Consider the following 16,083-nt stretch of genomic DNA (forward strand, 5'->3'; position numbering starts at 1 on the left):
GTATTATTCTTTGCTTAGTTTCCTTTCCTACAATGTAGTCTTAAGATGAGCCATATTCTATTAAATATTAATAATTAAGAAGTTTGCAACCGAAAACCTAATTACCTCCTAATTAACCTGCTCTCGGTCGGCAATTATTGCCATCCCATGTTAATTAATATATTATACACGAGTCGTGCATTGCTTTCTTCCACAAGTGTTGTGTGACTTTAACCGAGTAACTTTAAGGTAAAGCTGACGTCGATTTTCCTTCCTTTTGGTTAACCGGCCTACTCATTTACGGGTGGTAACGAACTCCATTAACCCATTTGTTCGTTCTAAATCCGACCCTAAAATTCGTTAGTAATAGAAGTGGGTTTATATTTGGATTATCAGACCATTAGTTTGTTAAAATTCTCTAATCGCATGCTAAGTTAGTTCTATTGAGGAACATCGCAAAGGTGCCGACGTGGCATGAAATCACCTACACGATGTATAATATGTATTTGGGAAGATCACTTAAAGTAGGTAATTAGTTTTAACTGAAAGCTTAACCGATAAGAAATCGCAACGTGCGCAGGTCGTTTTGACAACTGACAGTCCGTCCTGTACGACCCATCGAACCGTCTCTTCACACACGGCGCGAAACCGCTTTTAGAACGTTTTACTAAGCGGTCACCTCCTTCTCCCCTGCCTACGCCTTCAAAAGATAACCAAAAACCCTCTTCTTCTAAAACCCCCTACTAGGTTTCGGTCTTCTCATCGTCTCCACCATGGCCACTCCTCCTCCTCATTCTCCTACTCCTACGCGATCTCCCTCCGGTCGCCACCTCCACCTCCCCGCCGCGGTGGAAGAGTTACTCCATCGGATCTGCCGAAACCAATCCCTTCCTCCTCCCGATCACGTGGCTCGGCGAGAGCTCGATCGTATCGGGGAAGACGCCTCGCTGCGGATCCTGCGCCAGATCGCAGAATCCAGAGTCAAGGACCTCTCAAGATTCATCACCTACATGGCGAAGAGTTCGGATGTCGTCTTGGCTCGAAACGCCGAGGGGATCTCCACCCGGGAGAGCGCGTGTTTCTCGGGGCCATCCTCCCCTGGGTTTAGCTCGGTCAGAGGTACTTCTCCATAATTAATTCTTACATCAAATGCGTCAAGATTCACGTTCTGTGTTTTGGACCTTTTGGTTCTTCGACAGAGGAATCTGTAGTTAGTCCATTGTCTCAAGAGATCAGTCCAAGAGAGATGGCAAGTCCCGTTATTCAGATGTCTCGTGGGGAGATGACTAGTCCCATTCGCAAGATGGCTCCTATGGAGGCGGATGGTGAGAATCCACTGAAGAATTTGGCGACCCCACAGATGTTGGCCTTGGGAGAACTCGAGTTTAGAAAGGCTTTCTTGATTTTGAGTTATCTTGGAAGGTAAATTTAGGCGTAGGCGTCATTGGTGGCGAAAGATTAGAAGGTATCTGTGGGTTAAGCTGTCTTGCATTTACTTTCTCTTTTTTCACAGGAAAAAGCTGGAAGAGGCAATACCGGTGGACTTCATTAAGAGTTTAGAGAGCTTGCCAATGATTCAGTTTGAATCGGTGGTCTGGAGAGAGGTTGGGTGCAAGTATATCTCAGAATCAGATAGGAGAAAGGTTATGCTTCATGGAATTTTCTTCTATCATGATCTTTCTTCTTTGAAAGCTATACATGAAGTTGATCTTTGTAGCTAGATGTTCTTTAATGATACATTAGTGTTGTTATAAAAGCATATAAGAAACACTCATCCACTGCTAAGTTTACCTTGTTGACATAGAGTTAGTCATTTAGATCGTCATAAATGGTATGAAACTTTGTGAAGTGTAGCTCTGATATGCAATGCATGTTTGTTGTGCTGTTAAATAGAGCTGGCACAAAAAATAACTTATTACTTTCTAGTGAATAATGTTAAGTCTATCTTTGGCTCAAGTATTTAACTTTTTTTGGGGTATCACATTCTTTTACACTAAATTAGGTGTGCGTGGGTAGAAGAATTGTTGATGATAAATTACAGAAGGATGATAATTTTGTTACCAGGTGAAGATTTGCCCTGCATGTTATTTTGCAGCTTGTATTAGAAGTTAGCTTTTACATGAATTTCCAGTGGTGCAATCAGTCTTGTTTACTTGCTGAATTGGTGAAAACTTGACCCTTTGGATGTTCCAAACCATAAACTGTCAAAATCAGCTGTATCTTGGAGTTAAGATTTGATTTAGATGCTGTTCTCCATCAATCTGATATTTTGACCCATCCTCCAATCTCCTTATAAGAGTAACATATTGTCTACTACAGTGACTTTAAGAAATAAAATTTTGTTCTTCACACTTGCAGAATCTTGACTGGGACTCAAGAAAGACACATGTCTATCACTGTTGTGTTGATATCGAAGGAAATGTGACATTTAAGGTTTGTATTAGTTCCGATGATTTGGCATGACAAAGCTGTTTCTTTGTTTTTGTTATTCTGTTTGTAGTCTGAGTTCATGTTTTCTTTTAATGCTACCATATATTCATGATTTGGTGTCGGGCTTTGAAGAAGTTTATATCGGATAATTCTTTTTGAGTTATTTTTGGTTACATTGTGAGTATCAAAGCTTAGTTGATGTTTTACTTTATCCTTCTTTCAGTTTGTGTGTTAATAGCAGTAACTTCTGCATGATTTGGTTCTAAATTTCTAATATTCTTTTTTATCTTGCATTTTGAGAAAAAAACCATATTCTTTATTTACTCAGACTTGTTGATATTTGTACTATCATGTAGCTCACTTTTCTGCATCGACTATGCTAAAATTTGTAGCTTAACTCAAGTTCTGTTCCTTTGTGTTCTCTAATCATTTAGGTGGTGGTGCTGTTTAGGTGTTATCTTTTTTTTTCTTCCTTTCAAATATTTCTCCTACTTGTTTTCTTGTTTTGCAAATGCTAATTTGTTGAGTTAATGGATATAGGGACCCTATCTTCAGACCACCAAAACCCACTTGCAGCGAGTCCTTGGAGATGACAATGTATTGGTTGTAAAGTTTGCTGAGATGAATGAAGAAAGTAGATCTGCTTACAGCTTTGGCACTTATTGTTTTGTATACCACAAAGTTGCAGAGGAGGGCATCATGGTGGGTTTGCACTGTTATCGTTTCTTTGGTATGTTGTTTATTCTTCTTTCTAATTGTTCCTGTAAGTATGTTTTTCTTTTTCCATCAATTTATATTTGTTATGTGTTGTAAATTCAATGGCTGCTTTTGAGCATGCTCAGTAGATGATACCCTGTTTCCTATAGTACCTGGTGTCATTCACTAAATGCACATTTCCTGATGTTATATGTTGGTCATTTTGTCCTTTGTCATGTCTTTTAAAATGTACATATTTCACCCACTCTTAAAATTTTTTAAGGCTGGAAAAGTGAGGCAAGAATGTTTTAGTTGTATAAGATCTATCAACTCTAGTTATGCTACTAGAAATTAGAAATGAATGTACTTTTACTATTGAGAAGTTTTTATGAAACTGCACAAGTAGTCAAATATTTACAAAAAAGCTTTCTATATGAACATTTACAAGGCATGTGATATCCATCTTTTTGTAAGGATGGCAGACCACATTATCTTAGCTTGGTTCACTGTGTAGTAGTTTTAGTATACATAATGTGATTAACACTTAATTTTTCTTGTTGTTCATTTCTATTACTTTCTGTTTCGTTTCCACTTAAATTATATATTAAGATTGGTACTTTTATGATTTCATATCTGGCCTCTGGTGTAACTAACACTCTATTTCTCGAATCTTTTCCGTTACCAGTTTTCAAGGATGGCGGCAAAGCAGAGAAGAAGAGAAGCATAACTTCTTCTTCTGTTAGGTGTTATTTCGTTCGAACCGAGTCTGGATGGGCTATGGATAATAAATATACTCTTTCTGACAAATTGATACATGAAGCACGTACAGTTTTTATGCATGTACATACGGTCTCTAGCTTGGCAAAATATATGGCCAGGTTTTGCTTCTTACTGTACTCTGTTTGTCTATGTACTTAGATTTTTCATACATGTGCTTATACATGTAGGTTCTGTTTTGTGTCATGCAAAGCTACCTGGAGCTGCAACTTTAAGCAAAGTATAGACCACAGTGAACAGCATTGTCCAGAAAGATCAGGAGTGATTCCTATTCCATTTGGGAGTGAGGAAGGGGTGGTGGTGATGTTCTGTTTTATTTTTGCAGGAATAAATGAGTTGGTTTGGTTGCCTTCTATATAAAAAAAGGACTTGGTTGGGAGGATGAGTACAAGTTCACATGTAGACATGCTTGTCATGTGTCAAGATGCAGGAAAAAGAACAGTTGAGAAGGATTTTGTAGCTTCCTAATTCAATGTCTACTTCGGTCTAATTTTTGCTTGTGGTTTGTAGCTGCAAGTAGCTTTGTGGGCAGCCTAACAAAACCATATGAGATTTGATTGTGTTTACCAATTCTTCAAATGGACAATGCAGGTTCTCTTTAATATTGTCCAAGACTATCAAGTTAGATATTGATCTATCATCTGTTCATATTGAAAAAATTGAGGACATACCTTGCATGGTAAGCCAGCTTCTTCTTCTGTTCCTCAAGTAGGTGTTCTATACTTATCCTGGATGCATCTCTTGTAGCTCAGCTTATTGGTGGAATCTTATATTCAGTGTCAATTGGATTCATTTAGGATGAATATGGAAACATTGTTTATAATGAAGATTGCGAGCCAAGGATCCATACAGATGGAACTGGGTTTATTTCTGAAGATTTGGCTATGAAATGTCCTGGAAATATTGTCAAAGGGAGTTGCTTGATGCCCCAAGAAATCCTGGTTTGAAACATTCTTTGTTACTTTTCTAGTAAGGAAAATAATCATAAATTGTTGGCACACTTTATGCATTGATATTATGTGTGACAAAGCGGCTGGTTGTCCCTGTTGGTTTATGGCTGTTCAAATCGTTGATCTAAATTGCTTGAACAATGAACCAAACTTGCGATAGTAGTTTGTTGGTCAGGCTAGCTTGGATTTATTCTCATTTGCTTTGGAACTTTGGGGATAATATGCACTAGAATTGATTGTGCAGATCAACTATAACCTAAGTTACAGATATATGGATTTAAATAATATGACGCTTGATTCATCTTCTAGATATCTTCACAACATTATAATTTTCTCATGTAATTCTTTTTACCCTTATCTGAAAGAGTTGAATCTTTATGTAATTTCCCCTCAGAATATTAGAAAATATTCTCCATCTGCAGATTTCATTAGACTGAGCTTTTTAGTCTTGTTTGGTTGAAGAGTAAGGTAATATATAGATAAGATTACATTCATTTTTTTTCATGGTTTAGAGGAGAGCTATGCCTTTTGTGTTTGGTTGCAATATTAGGATAGATAGTCTCTTTTTATTCCAACTCTAGAAACCAAGGATAAGGGATTTGGTATCCATAGTATTAGTAATACCATGAGAATGTTAATTACACTATTAGTTATATTAGATTTGATGATGTTTGGATACAAGTCATGAATAAGGGATTCCTTATTTATGGATAAATATATCTTATTCTTCAACCAATGGGGGCCTTAGTTTCTCGTTTGTCATTTTCTTAAGTCTAGAAAGTGGTAACAGAAGCCATTCTAATGTTACATATTATAGTATATTTCCACTTGCTTTGTCTATCTATCCTTTTGTGATATCCATTTGCTTATTCATTTTATTCTCTGCAGAATGTTTTGGATGGCTGTGATTCTTCAGAGAGATTTTCTAGTTTAAAAAACCATAGGTATCTTGCTGCTGAACCGGTATGCACAGTAGATGTAATTTCTAATTTCTTGAAGTTCTTTGGCTTCAATTTTCAGCTAATACTGCTCATGATTAATGGAGCTTCTAATAATTCTCTCGCATTTTCTATAGCCTCTTCTTATCCAGTTCCGTTTGTTCTACAATGGTTCTGCTGTCAAGGGAACACTTCTCATTGATAAACGGGTATGTTCTGAATCTTCTGATTGTAAAATCAATCGTTTTAAAAGTATTCTTTTTCTCCAATTTAAGGAATTTGGTTGTAACTTATGTAGTCTTTGTAGACCAGGTCAATTTCTATGGCACAGTAATACGAAGATAGAGATAAGATCATAAGATTAAATAGTTGGCTTGTTGCACACAAATGCAGCCTACGAACTTTTACCCTGTAATGCTTATTAGTCAAGGTGAAATTATCTAAGCTCATGACCTTGTATTTAAACAAGTATAAGATTCTGTTCGCATGTCTCTGATACATCACTATTGCAGTCATTTGTCAATAAGTCTGCTTAATATCAAACAATTTTACATTCTATCATACTGTTATAAATGTTTTACATTTTTTTGTGAATGAAATAAGTCAAATAACGTTCTCACAGAAAATGGTGTTCTGGCATTCATGTATAGAGAATATTAACCTTTTTGTTTTGTATTTTTAATTTCAAGCTCTTTCTTTAAGTAGATATCCTATTTTCTGTTGTAGCTTCCTCCAAGAACTATTTGTATACGACCTTCAATGATAAAAGTGGAATCAGACCCAAGCATTTCGTACATCCAGTATTGCAACTCTTTGGAAATAGTTAACACAAGGTATGTCTCCCGGATCTCTAAGGATAGTATGGTTTATTTTCTTTCTTGTTCTTCTTTTATTCTTCTTCTATTTTTAATTTCTGTTGATACTTGATGCTCGATGCTTCTATACTTATCCCAGCAATCGACCAAAGAGAACATGTTTATCGAGGTACTTAATTGCACTACTTCACTACGGAGGAGTTCCAAAAGAGTATTTTTTGGAACTTTTGAGGAATGCATTAGATGATGCAGAGAGTGCTAGATATAGTACAAGGGCTGCACTTCGAGGTAACTTTTCTAGGTACAATTATTTTCGTGCTATACATGTTACAGTAAATTGAAGTATATTCTTTGTTGCTCTAAATGATGTCAATGTTACTTGTAGAAAGATCTGGTGCACTCAGAATTTTATATGTTTATTTGTATTCGTGTTGGCTTATTATCCTTTACCTACTTTGTTGGCTTAACATGGCAGTTGCACTTAATTATGCTGATATGGATGACTCTCTTGCGGCCAGAATGATTCTCTGTGGAATACCACTTAATGAACCATATTTGAAGTCTCGATTGTCCGTGATGATGCAGGAGGAAAAGAAGGGACTTATGGGAGGAAAGGTCCCTGTGAGTGAGTGTTACTATTTGATGGGAACAACAGATCCCACTGGAACATTGAAACCTAATGAAGTTTGCATTATACTGTATGTATAGACAATTGTATTTTATTTTATTTCGTGCAAATCTCTAATAGTAAAAGCTTCAGCATATTTAATTTTTTTTGAGACAATTGCAACTGACACCCCACGTTTTGACTATATTACAAATAAGCTCTCTTTTCAAATAGAAGAACCCTTTATTTGCTAAGAAATATTATGCCACTCTCTATTGTTTGATAGATAGATATAATTTAACCTGACCATTAGATTAACTTAATTATAGAACTGAATCAAGCAGCCAAAACAGCTTAGAGATAGACCAAAACATTGATCTCGAACAAAATAGGAGCAAATCAAATCATTAAATTATTAAAATTGCATCCAAATATTGAATTCCACAAGATCAACCAATCTAAGATCTAAGAACTACTGATTTTATTTTCAAAGGTCATATTAGAGGAGTGAGATTAGGGTAATTATGAAATATAAAAATATCATTTGAAATGAGTGAAATATTCTACTTTTTAATTCACTCAGTCATGTGCTTGTTAAATTAAAATTAACTCAGGGTGTTGCTTGGTATCTTTTGGCAAATAGGATGCTGTATCTATAGGGCTTTATTTATAATATTGTGAAAATGTTGGTGTTGTTTCTCTTGATTTTTTGCCATCAAATTGATATCTTTGTTCTTTATTGTGCTCCATTTTATATTGGAGACTGTTGATTATGTATTCATTAGTAAGTTTTTTTGCATACCTGGCATTTATGTTCCTTTCATGTACGCAGTGAAAATGGGCATGTTTCTGGGAATGTTCTTGTTTACAAGCATCCAGGTTTACACTTCGGTGACATACACATCTTAACTGCAACCTACATCAAGGGCTTGGAGAAGATTGTAGGAAATGCTAAATATGCTATCTTTTTCCCAGTTAATGGGCCAAGGTCTTTGGCTGACGAGATGGCAAACAGTGATTTTGATGGTGACATCTATTGGGTATCGAGAAATCCACAGGTTGGTTTCTGTTTTTTGAGATATATTGTTCAATTCATTAGTTGCCAAAACATCATGTTCTTAGAAAATTTTCTTTCATGTTTATGAATCTTTATCTGTGTTTGTGCTTCTCAGAAGAGGAAGATTGAGGTTGGCTGCCTACACATGTATAGAATGAGGTGAATTGAGGGGAATGCAATAATCACCTCTCTGGCATTTTTTCCAATGGAATTTTAGCCCACAACTCAGTTGAAGTAGTATTTTCTTTGAATCGTAGAAATAAAAGCTGATTGGCGAGATTCCCTTTTTTCCCTTTGATTTGTCTCTTTTACCTAGATTGCCAGTACCAGCCAGTCAACATCTGTGGAACTTGATTGTCTAAATAGCCCCTGAATCATGAAAAGCACATGTAATGATGTAATAGCCCATGGAGCTCTTCTCTGACCTTCTTGCAGATTATTTTATATATATATGTACTATTAAAGTTTAGTAAAAGTCTAACACCTTTTTGGCATGCACCTCTGTGTTTGCACAAACGTGGAGCTCTTGTCTGACCTTATTGCAGATCATATATATATATATATATATGTACTGTTAAAATTTAGCAAAAGTTGACACTTTTTGGCATGCACCTCTGTATTTGCACAAACTCATCACAAGGTGGAATAAATTGAGTATTTTTTCTCTCTCCATCATAGGTTAGCTTTTCACTATTCCAATGTGCATTCAATGGCCAGGAAGTGATAGAAATTTTTCTCAAGTTCTAAATAAAATTTCTATTTCAACTCTATATATCTTCACATTCAAGTGTTATATTTTGTCCCAATTTTCCTGGTCAGCAATTTTTATTTGCATGGGCTCAAAAAGAGAACTATGTACCATTGCTTGTTTTATCGAGCTATTTATTTAAATAGGCTATGAAAGAAACCTACATAAATAAGCACGCTTGAGAGTCAATTGTGTTGTTCAATGTTTTTTGTTTTTGAAATAGCTATAGAAGGTCACCTTTCTATTTGCAGGTCTTTGGGATTTCATTACTTGTCATGGGCGATGATACTTCTGAGCCTTCTTACTGGTGATGATACTTTTGAGCCTTATTACTTTGTTAGTCTCTAAATATATACTGACTATTCAGGTATTCTGGAGTCTTTAGCACCATATCTTGTCTAGGTTATTTACTTAATTTTATGGTGCAATCAAACTTCTTAGTGAAGATATCATCTATTTGATTACCTGAGGTGTATTGCTATTTCAGATATGTGATGTCAATTGAATGTAACTAAGTAATGCGCTTTTTTGCTCATTACATCACTTTTACAATGAGAATTTTCTTGGATGATTTTCAGTTATTGGAGCATTTTAAAGCAAGTGAACCATGGGTTCGGGCAATTCCACCAAAGAAAATGCAACATGCAAGGCCTAGTCAATTGTCAAGTACAGATTTGGAAAGGATGCTCTTTCAGCAATTTTTAGTCAATCGATTCAAACCAAGGTGTTCCTAACAAATTGTAGCCTTTACTGAATCTTGAATTGCATTCATCGTAGTTCACATTTGTGATGTTTCACATCAGGTTATGTTTTAGCCAGATATGGCTGTTTTGGCCAATTTCGAGTTGAATATAGATAGGGAACGGTGGAACGGGATCGACCATTGTTGATCTCGTCCCACCTTGGTTTCGAGCCAATTTTGGTCATATTGGGACCAACCAAAACGGGTTGTTTAAAGATTCGGGTCGGATCCAAAATGGATCTAATTGAGGGACATAGGTAATTGTTCCCATCTACCTTCTTTTCAAGTTTTCTACTTTTACTCTCTCTCTCTCTCTCTCTCTCTTTCTCTCTCTCTCTCTCTCTCGCTTCCCCACGCATTCGTTTCCCACTTACTCTTTGTTAAGCTCATTCGACGACTTTGCACTCTGGTATACTCGAGTGAGTGTTTTTTCTTTTATTTTTCTTTTTATTTTTTTATACTCCTCTTTTCTCTCTCTTTCTTTCTTATTGCTGCAGAACAACAATGAAGAGAGATATTTTTATCTCACTTTTGTAGCTATAAATTACGAATATATAAATTTACTAGATTTAGCTCAGACTTCATTATGGTTTCAAGCATGGATTGTGAAAATACCCGTAGACACACGTATGTATCTAAACACTAGGCAATTATATCGCTTGTTCGCTTAGGTAAAAGTCCGAAAAAATATTAAGAACAAAAGTAGAGATGAATGCCAAGATTTTAACGTGGAAAAACCCAAAATGGAAAAAAAACCACGGATCCAAACCAATCACTATGATAGTAACAGTTACAAGACTGACTCACAAAACAACCCGTCGATCCAAACGACTTTGTTCCTTTCAGTCTTGATCGCTAGAACCCATGATTCACTGCTTCTTGTGATTGAAGTCCAATCTCAGTAGCCCTCAAGATTGATCTTTCGTCTAGATCGCCCTTAAGACGAAAGATTAAATTCTTGTAGATGAGTAGAACCTTCTTCGTTGAAGAACCGATGTAGTCTCAAGAAGTCTCCTTCAATAATCCTTCTTCAACCACCCTAGAGATAGGGTTTCATAATTCTTATATATGATCTTCAAGATAGAGTCAAATCCGAGTCTTATCCGTACTCATGATCTTCAAGATAGAGCCAAATCTGAGTTTTATCCGTACTCATGATATTCATGACTCACGAAAGTCCAATATTAAACTTTGTTGGTGTGTTCGAACGGGCTCGAGTGCGTTCGAACGCGACAGCTTGAATTCTTCAGGTTGCGTTCGAACGCGACAGCTTGAATTCTTCAGGTTGCGTTCGAACGCGTTTGTGAACGCAGCTCTCGGTCTGTGTGAACGCAGTGCCCGTGTTTGAACACGTTTGTGAACGTGACTCTCTGTCTGTGTGAACGTAAATTTCGCATTCGAACTCGTTTGTGAACGCACCGCGTTCGAACGCGTTTGTGAACGCGGTGTGAACTCAACAGCTTTTCTCCAATAACCTTGCAATTCTTCAAACCAGAGATATTCTAGACTTGTGTAAAGCTCATATACATGTAAAAAATACACTTAGAATATTTTGTACACAATTGTCAACAAATAAAAACCTAACAGATTGAAGTATTGGTTGATCCCGATTTGTATCGTTGAAACCAATTGGCCGTTATGGTCAATTCAACTAATCCTCGATCCACGTCGTTCGAAACAGAAGGTCGATACAACCAATATGATCGATATGTCTCGTGTTTTCAAGCATGTGATCCCAATCTCAAAACTGATAGTTGGAACCTTGGTTTTAAAGGAGTACTGTTTTATTTTTATTCTTCATAATGAGTAATTTTTATTTTCTTTTTTCCATCCTTTTTCTGAATTATAGAAGTTTTCTTGCATTTTTAAATAATTTCTAGAATTTTATGCAGTTAAAAAGTAGTTTGATATCGAAATGGCTGATATGTATTGTATTTTTTTGGTAGCTGATCCTAATCCCAACTCTTGGAACCTTGTTTTTAGCATGATTCTGAAGAATTATATTGCCCTTAGGTTATTTAACTTTTGGAAGAATTTATTCCTCAAAGCAATTTTTCTGCCCTTTTTTATCTTTATTGATGAAGTCTTAAAGAAATCATATAAAGGTTTGGAAATATAATATAGTCTGCGACAATCCTTTGGTGTCATGATGTTGGAACATGATAAATGCCTCACCTTCATAAATACTTGTTCCTCGAGGTAGGAGGAAGTTTCTAAAGTTGAATCAAAGTCATATCACATTTTTTTCCCAATTGTCATGAACTATAGTGTATTTTGTCAGTTTAGATTATTTGTTATGCTAATATAGGGTAATGAGATAGAAACTATACTGTTGTAATCTTATATAGCTGACCCCAGATAGTTGGTATAAGCGATTAGGTGCTTCTTGTTCTCTTGCAAAGAAATGAACTACAGGAAAGGGTAAAAGGAGAACTTGAATTATTGTTCTTTTTCCTTGGAGGTGATTTTGAAGAAAATATTACTGTATAGTATGAGTATTTAGACATTTAATATTCTAGTACTCAAGCAGCTTGTAGACTTGGAAGAATATTGAAGTGATCTAACATTAGAATATGAATCTTTAGATGTTGACTACTCTAGTACTCTAGCTCTGACAGTCTTTTGTATTCTCATATATTCAACTAATTGTTGAACTTATGAATAATCCACCTAAAGTTTACAAGAACCATTTACAAAGTATGTGTTTTCGTAATCTGCTTTAATTGCTTGCAATTATCTTGCCATTTTTCTCTTGTGCTGCTGTGTCTTATATTGATCTATAAATGGGTTTTCTTCTCGTTGAGGCTTTACTACTCTATTACTTAAGCTGAATGGGACCGTCATTGATGCTTTATTCTACAATTGTTTTGAAACTGGTAGATGTTCCAGTAGAACCTTTAATGGAACTTGCTATCTCCCAGAACTGATAGTGTTGCAACTATCTAATCTCGGTATGTCTTAGTGCGGTTTCATGTTCCTTATATTTGGAAGTTGTGATGTGCAATCCAGTTACACAATAAGTGCGGCAGCAGATTGTTGGCTAGCCTATATGGATCGGCTTTTGACTCCAAATGTTTGTACTGAAGAAAAACAATTCCTAAGGAGAGCGATGCTTCAATTGGTCGATATATATTACGATGCTGTGGATGCCCCAAAAAGTGGAATAAAGGTTTATTTCATCATTAAAGCTTAATACTCACATATTCCATCACTGATATTTCCTTGTGTTTGTTGTCCCATTAATCTCTGGATGCTAAAAATTAAACTATCTCCATAGTTCTGTTTTGATACCAAAATTTTTCACCTATATACCTTGAATTAATCTGAAGTTAAATAATTCTTTACGCTGTTAACTATTTTGAGATTGTAAAATCTATGAACCATGGATGTGGATATAGGATATGATACGGATACCAAGATATGAAAAATCATAAGAAAAGTAGGATAATAAATTACGTAAAAATGTATATTTGTATCCTAATATCACTTTAAAGGAATCCATTTATATGTATAACTGACAATTTAAGATTTGGTTTTTCCATGTAGTCTACAAATTTGCTTCTCATTGATTCTTGGAATTCAGGATGTCTTATCATCTACTAATAGCTAGCTAAGAGGAAAAACGAAAAAGAAAAGAAACTGAGATGAAGAAAAGAAAAACAGAATGGATTGATATTTATTAATTTATGTTGGACAGACACCAATTGTTAGCATACAATGGTGCTTGTGGATCATTATAAATTACTCATGTGTAAGTTTGGTCCAACATCTTTTTATCAGCTTGTACTGCAGTTGCCCCGATAGAGATGATGTCAAGATTGCACCTCTTTTTTTGCATTACAGGCCTTCAATATGTGATTCCGAGAACACTAGTGGCAATGAGTCAATGACCATGTCTACTTTACAAAATTTATGTATGCCTTGTTTTTGTATTATTTAAAACTGTTATTCTACTGATTTTCTGTTTTCTGAGTTAGGTTGAGGTGCCTCCTGAGTTGAAGGTTAAAAAGTATCCTCATTTCATGGGAAGGTCAGACGATGATTCTTATAATTCAACATCAATTTTGGGGGTGATACATGATAAGGTGAAGTCATCACGAACAGAGCATTTTCTATCAAGTGGTAAGCTTTTTTTATTGTAGTGAGTTGTGATAATTTGCATGTAGTAAGTGTTCGGCCACCATTTTTTACCATAAGTTGATTAATAGTAGGATGACCATGCAATTTGGTGAACAAAGTGGAACATTATATAATGCATATATAAATGCAGCTCGATACCCATGCTGTGGGTTTATCTGTGACTTTGCTGATGTGACTACATCCAGTTTACTCATGAAAAGTAGTACTTAGTGAGCTTTCTGTGATTGCCACTAATAGTCAAGCCACAGTTGGCTTATCATTCTGTCAATTATTCTTTGCTTGTCACCTTTGGACGGTGGTAGCAGATAACACATTTTTCTATTTCAGTTTTTGCATCCAATCTTTAGTTATTTCTTTTGTGTAGATCTGATTGGGACATGACAAGCGTAAATTGATTTGATTTATTTGTGCACTAAGTTCATAGTATTTTAGGTCCTATCATTATGGATACATAGAAATGGTCATAGTTCTGATCATTGTAATGTTTTTTCACAAAATACCACATTTTGTTGCAACATACTTGTAAGAATAAATTCAGTGATGTATAAAAAAAATTGCAGTGTTGTAGTTGCATATTGCTTACACTGTATGTAAGCCAACCATCAGTAGTGTACGAAACATGGATATAGCAAAATCTCAAAACAGTAGGAGATTATGTGGTTGCAAGTACAATTCATGTTTATAATATTGTACAAGACTAGCATCAATTCTGAGTTATAATGCAAAGGGTGGATGTGTTCTTATTATCTTCTACCGTTTCATTCCAGTTGAATAATCCAACTTTTTGTGCAATAGTTTGGAACAAATTTTTACAGTATCTGCCTAATTGAAAGTCTTGAGCTGATTCTGGCAATGGTTTATGTGGAGAAACAGAAACTCTTGTTACCATATTGATGTTGTAAATTATGTTTTATGTTATGAGGAAATAATTTAGGAGAAAGGACTTGCCTTAATGGCTGTTTTAGCTTTTATTTAGTGGTTTGCTGCATTATCCTTTTCTTGTTTTACATTCCCTTTTTCTATTTTGGTGTTTCAGAGATTTGCCAACTTCCATGCTTTAGTGAGGAAGCTCCTCAGTCTTGCTTGCAGCTGTGGATGACGCGCTACCGAGATTACTTAGAAGAGATGGCACGGCTCTGTTCTATGGATCATGAATCTAAGGAATCTAAAGAATTGATGGTGCAAGAAGTTTTCCAAAAATATAAAGAGGTGAGAATAGCAAAGTTTTTTTTCTTCTTTTTATATATAGAGGTGTCTCTGAAAGAGTCTAAACTTGCATTTAATTGGTTTTACGAAACTTCAGCTTCTATATGGAGCTGCAGAGTTTGAAGAGAGCACAAGGCCACGCAATGATATCTTCAACGAAGCAGTTGCAATTTATCAAATTGCTTATAACAATGCAAAGAATAGTGGGGCTGTGGGTAAATGTGGCTTTGCTTGGAAGGTTGCAGGACGGGCACTGTGTCTACTGCATATAATGAAACAGGAAGAATTATCAATTTCATGTTCACGCTCGGTGCTGAAGGAAATTCTTCGCTAGTCAGTTAAGACTCTTCTTAGGTGTTGGAGTGCAGTGCCATGTATTATGGTGGTTAATGTAAAAGGTTGTATAATTATTCTGTTGTAATGGTGATGAGACTGAATTTTCTTTTATTGTGTATTATGCTACGTATTAGTGCACATCACAAGCTCTTGTGCCATGTGATGTATTCACAAGCTCTTCTATTCTTTATGGGTGCATATGCGATGTATTGTTTTGTTACACCAGTATTTAGGAACTCGGCTATTCTCTGTGGGCTAGTGCCTAGATATGTATAATTAGTTTCTCTTTCCCTACATTACGTTTTGTATTCTTTTACTTGGTGAAGTATTCATTCTAGTGCCCTTAATTAAATTACTTATTTCTATTAAAAAAAGTGTTCATATTTGTGAAGGTTGATCCATTCTTTCTACTTTTGATGACTTTGTTACTGGCCCGTAAAAAAATCCGACGGTTCTCCCATGTCACATTTTTTTATCTTCTTATATTAGTGATGCTAACGTGAATTTGAACCGATGAATTTCATGTACAGTGCAGGCACATCTTTATTACATTATTAAAGATTTGTTCCCAATATATATATATATATATATATATATATATATATATATATAATGTATATACACATAGCATATAATGGAATGTTATTCATGATTATCGCTGG

The 16,083-nt window shown here is 35.5% G+C and overlaps 1 protein-coding gene across 6 annotated transcripts; it reads left to right on the forward strand.

Moving 5' to 3' along the window:
- The first annotated feature begins 676 nt into the window (after nt 1-676).
- LOC140768024 (probable RNA-dependent RNA polymerase 3) lies at nt 677-15,757 on the forward strand. 6 transcript variants are annotated; one of them, XR_012105670.1, is made up of 19 exons: nt 677-1,098; nt 1,179-1,401; nt 1,493-1,622; nt 2,338-2,412; nt 2,950-3,139; nt 3,791-3,983; nt 4,474-4,561; nt 4,680-4,823; nt 5,721-5,795; nt 5,908-5,979; nt 6,497-6,603; nt 6,725-6,873; nt 7,061-7,283; nt 8,025-8,250; nt 9,576-9,721; nt 12,749-12,908; nt 13,717-13,824; nt 14,916-15,088; nt 15,183-15,319. XR_012105670.1 is itself a non-coding variant. In XM_073108096.1 (19 exons), exons 1-19 carry the CDS (start codon nt 753-755, stop codon nt 15,417-15,419), a joined length of 3,012 nt encoding a protein of 1,003 aa, XP_072964197.1. In that variant the 5' UTR covers nt 677-752; the 3' UTR covers nt 15,420-15,757. The 6 variants fall into 6 exon arrangements, 4 of the variants coding, with proteins under 4 accessions (XP_072964197.1, XP_072964196.1, XP_072964198.1 ...); XM_073108096.1 differs by lacking the exon at nt 9,576-9,721 and adding an exon at nt 9,249-9,304 and having other exon boundaries at nt 13,717-13,861; nt 15,183-15,757; XM_073108095.1 differs by having other exon boundaries at nt 13,717-13,861; nt 15,183-15,757.
- The last annotated feature ends 326 nt before the right edge of the window (nt 15,758-16,083 follow it).

The sequence above is a fragment of the Typha angustifolia genome, chromosome 10 (genome assembly GCF_048772165.1).
Source record: "Typha angustifolia cultivar Huaian chromosome 10, ASM4877216v1, whole genome shotgun sequence".
Taxonomy (NCBI): Eukaryota; Viridiplantae; Streptophyta; class Magnoliopsida; order Poales; family Typhaceae; genus Typha; species Typha angustifolia.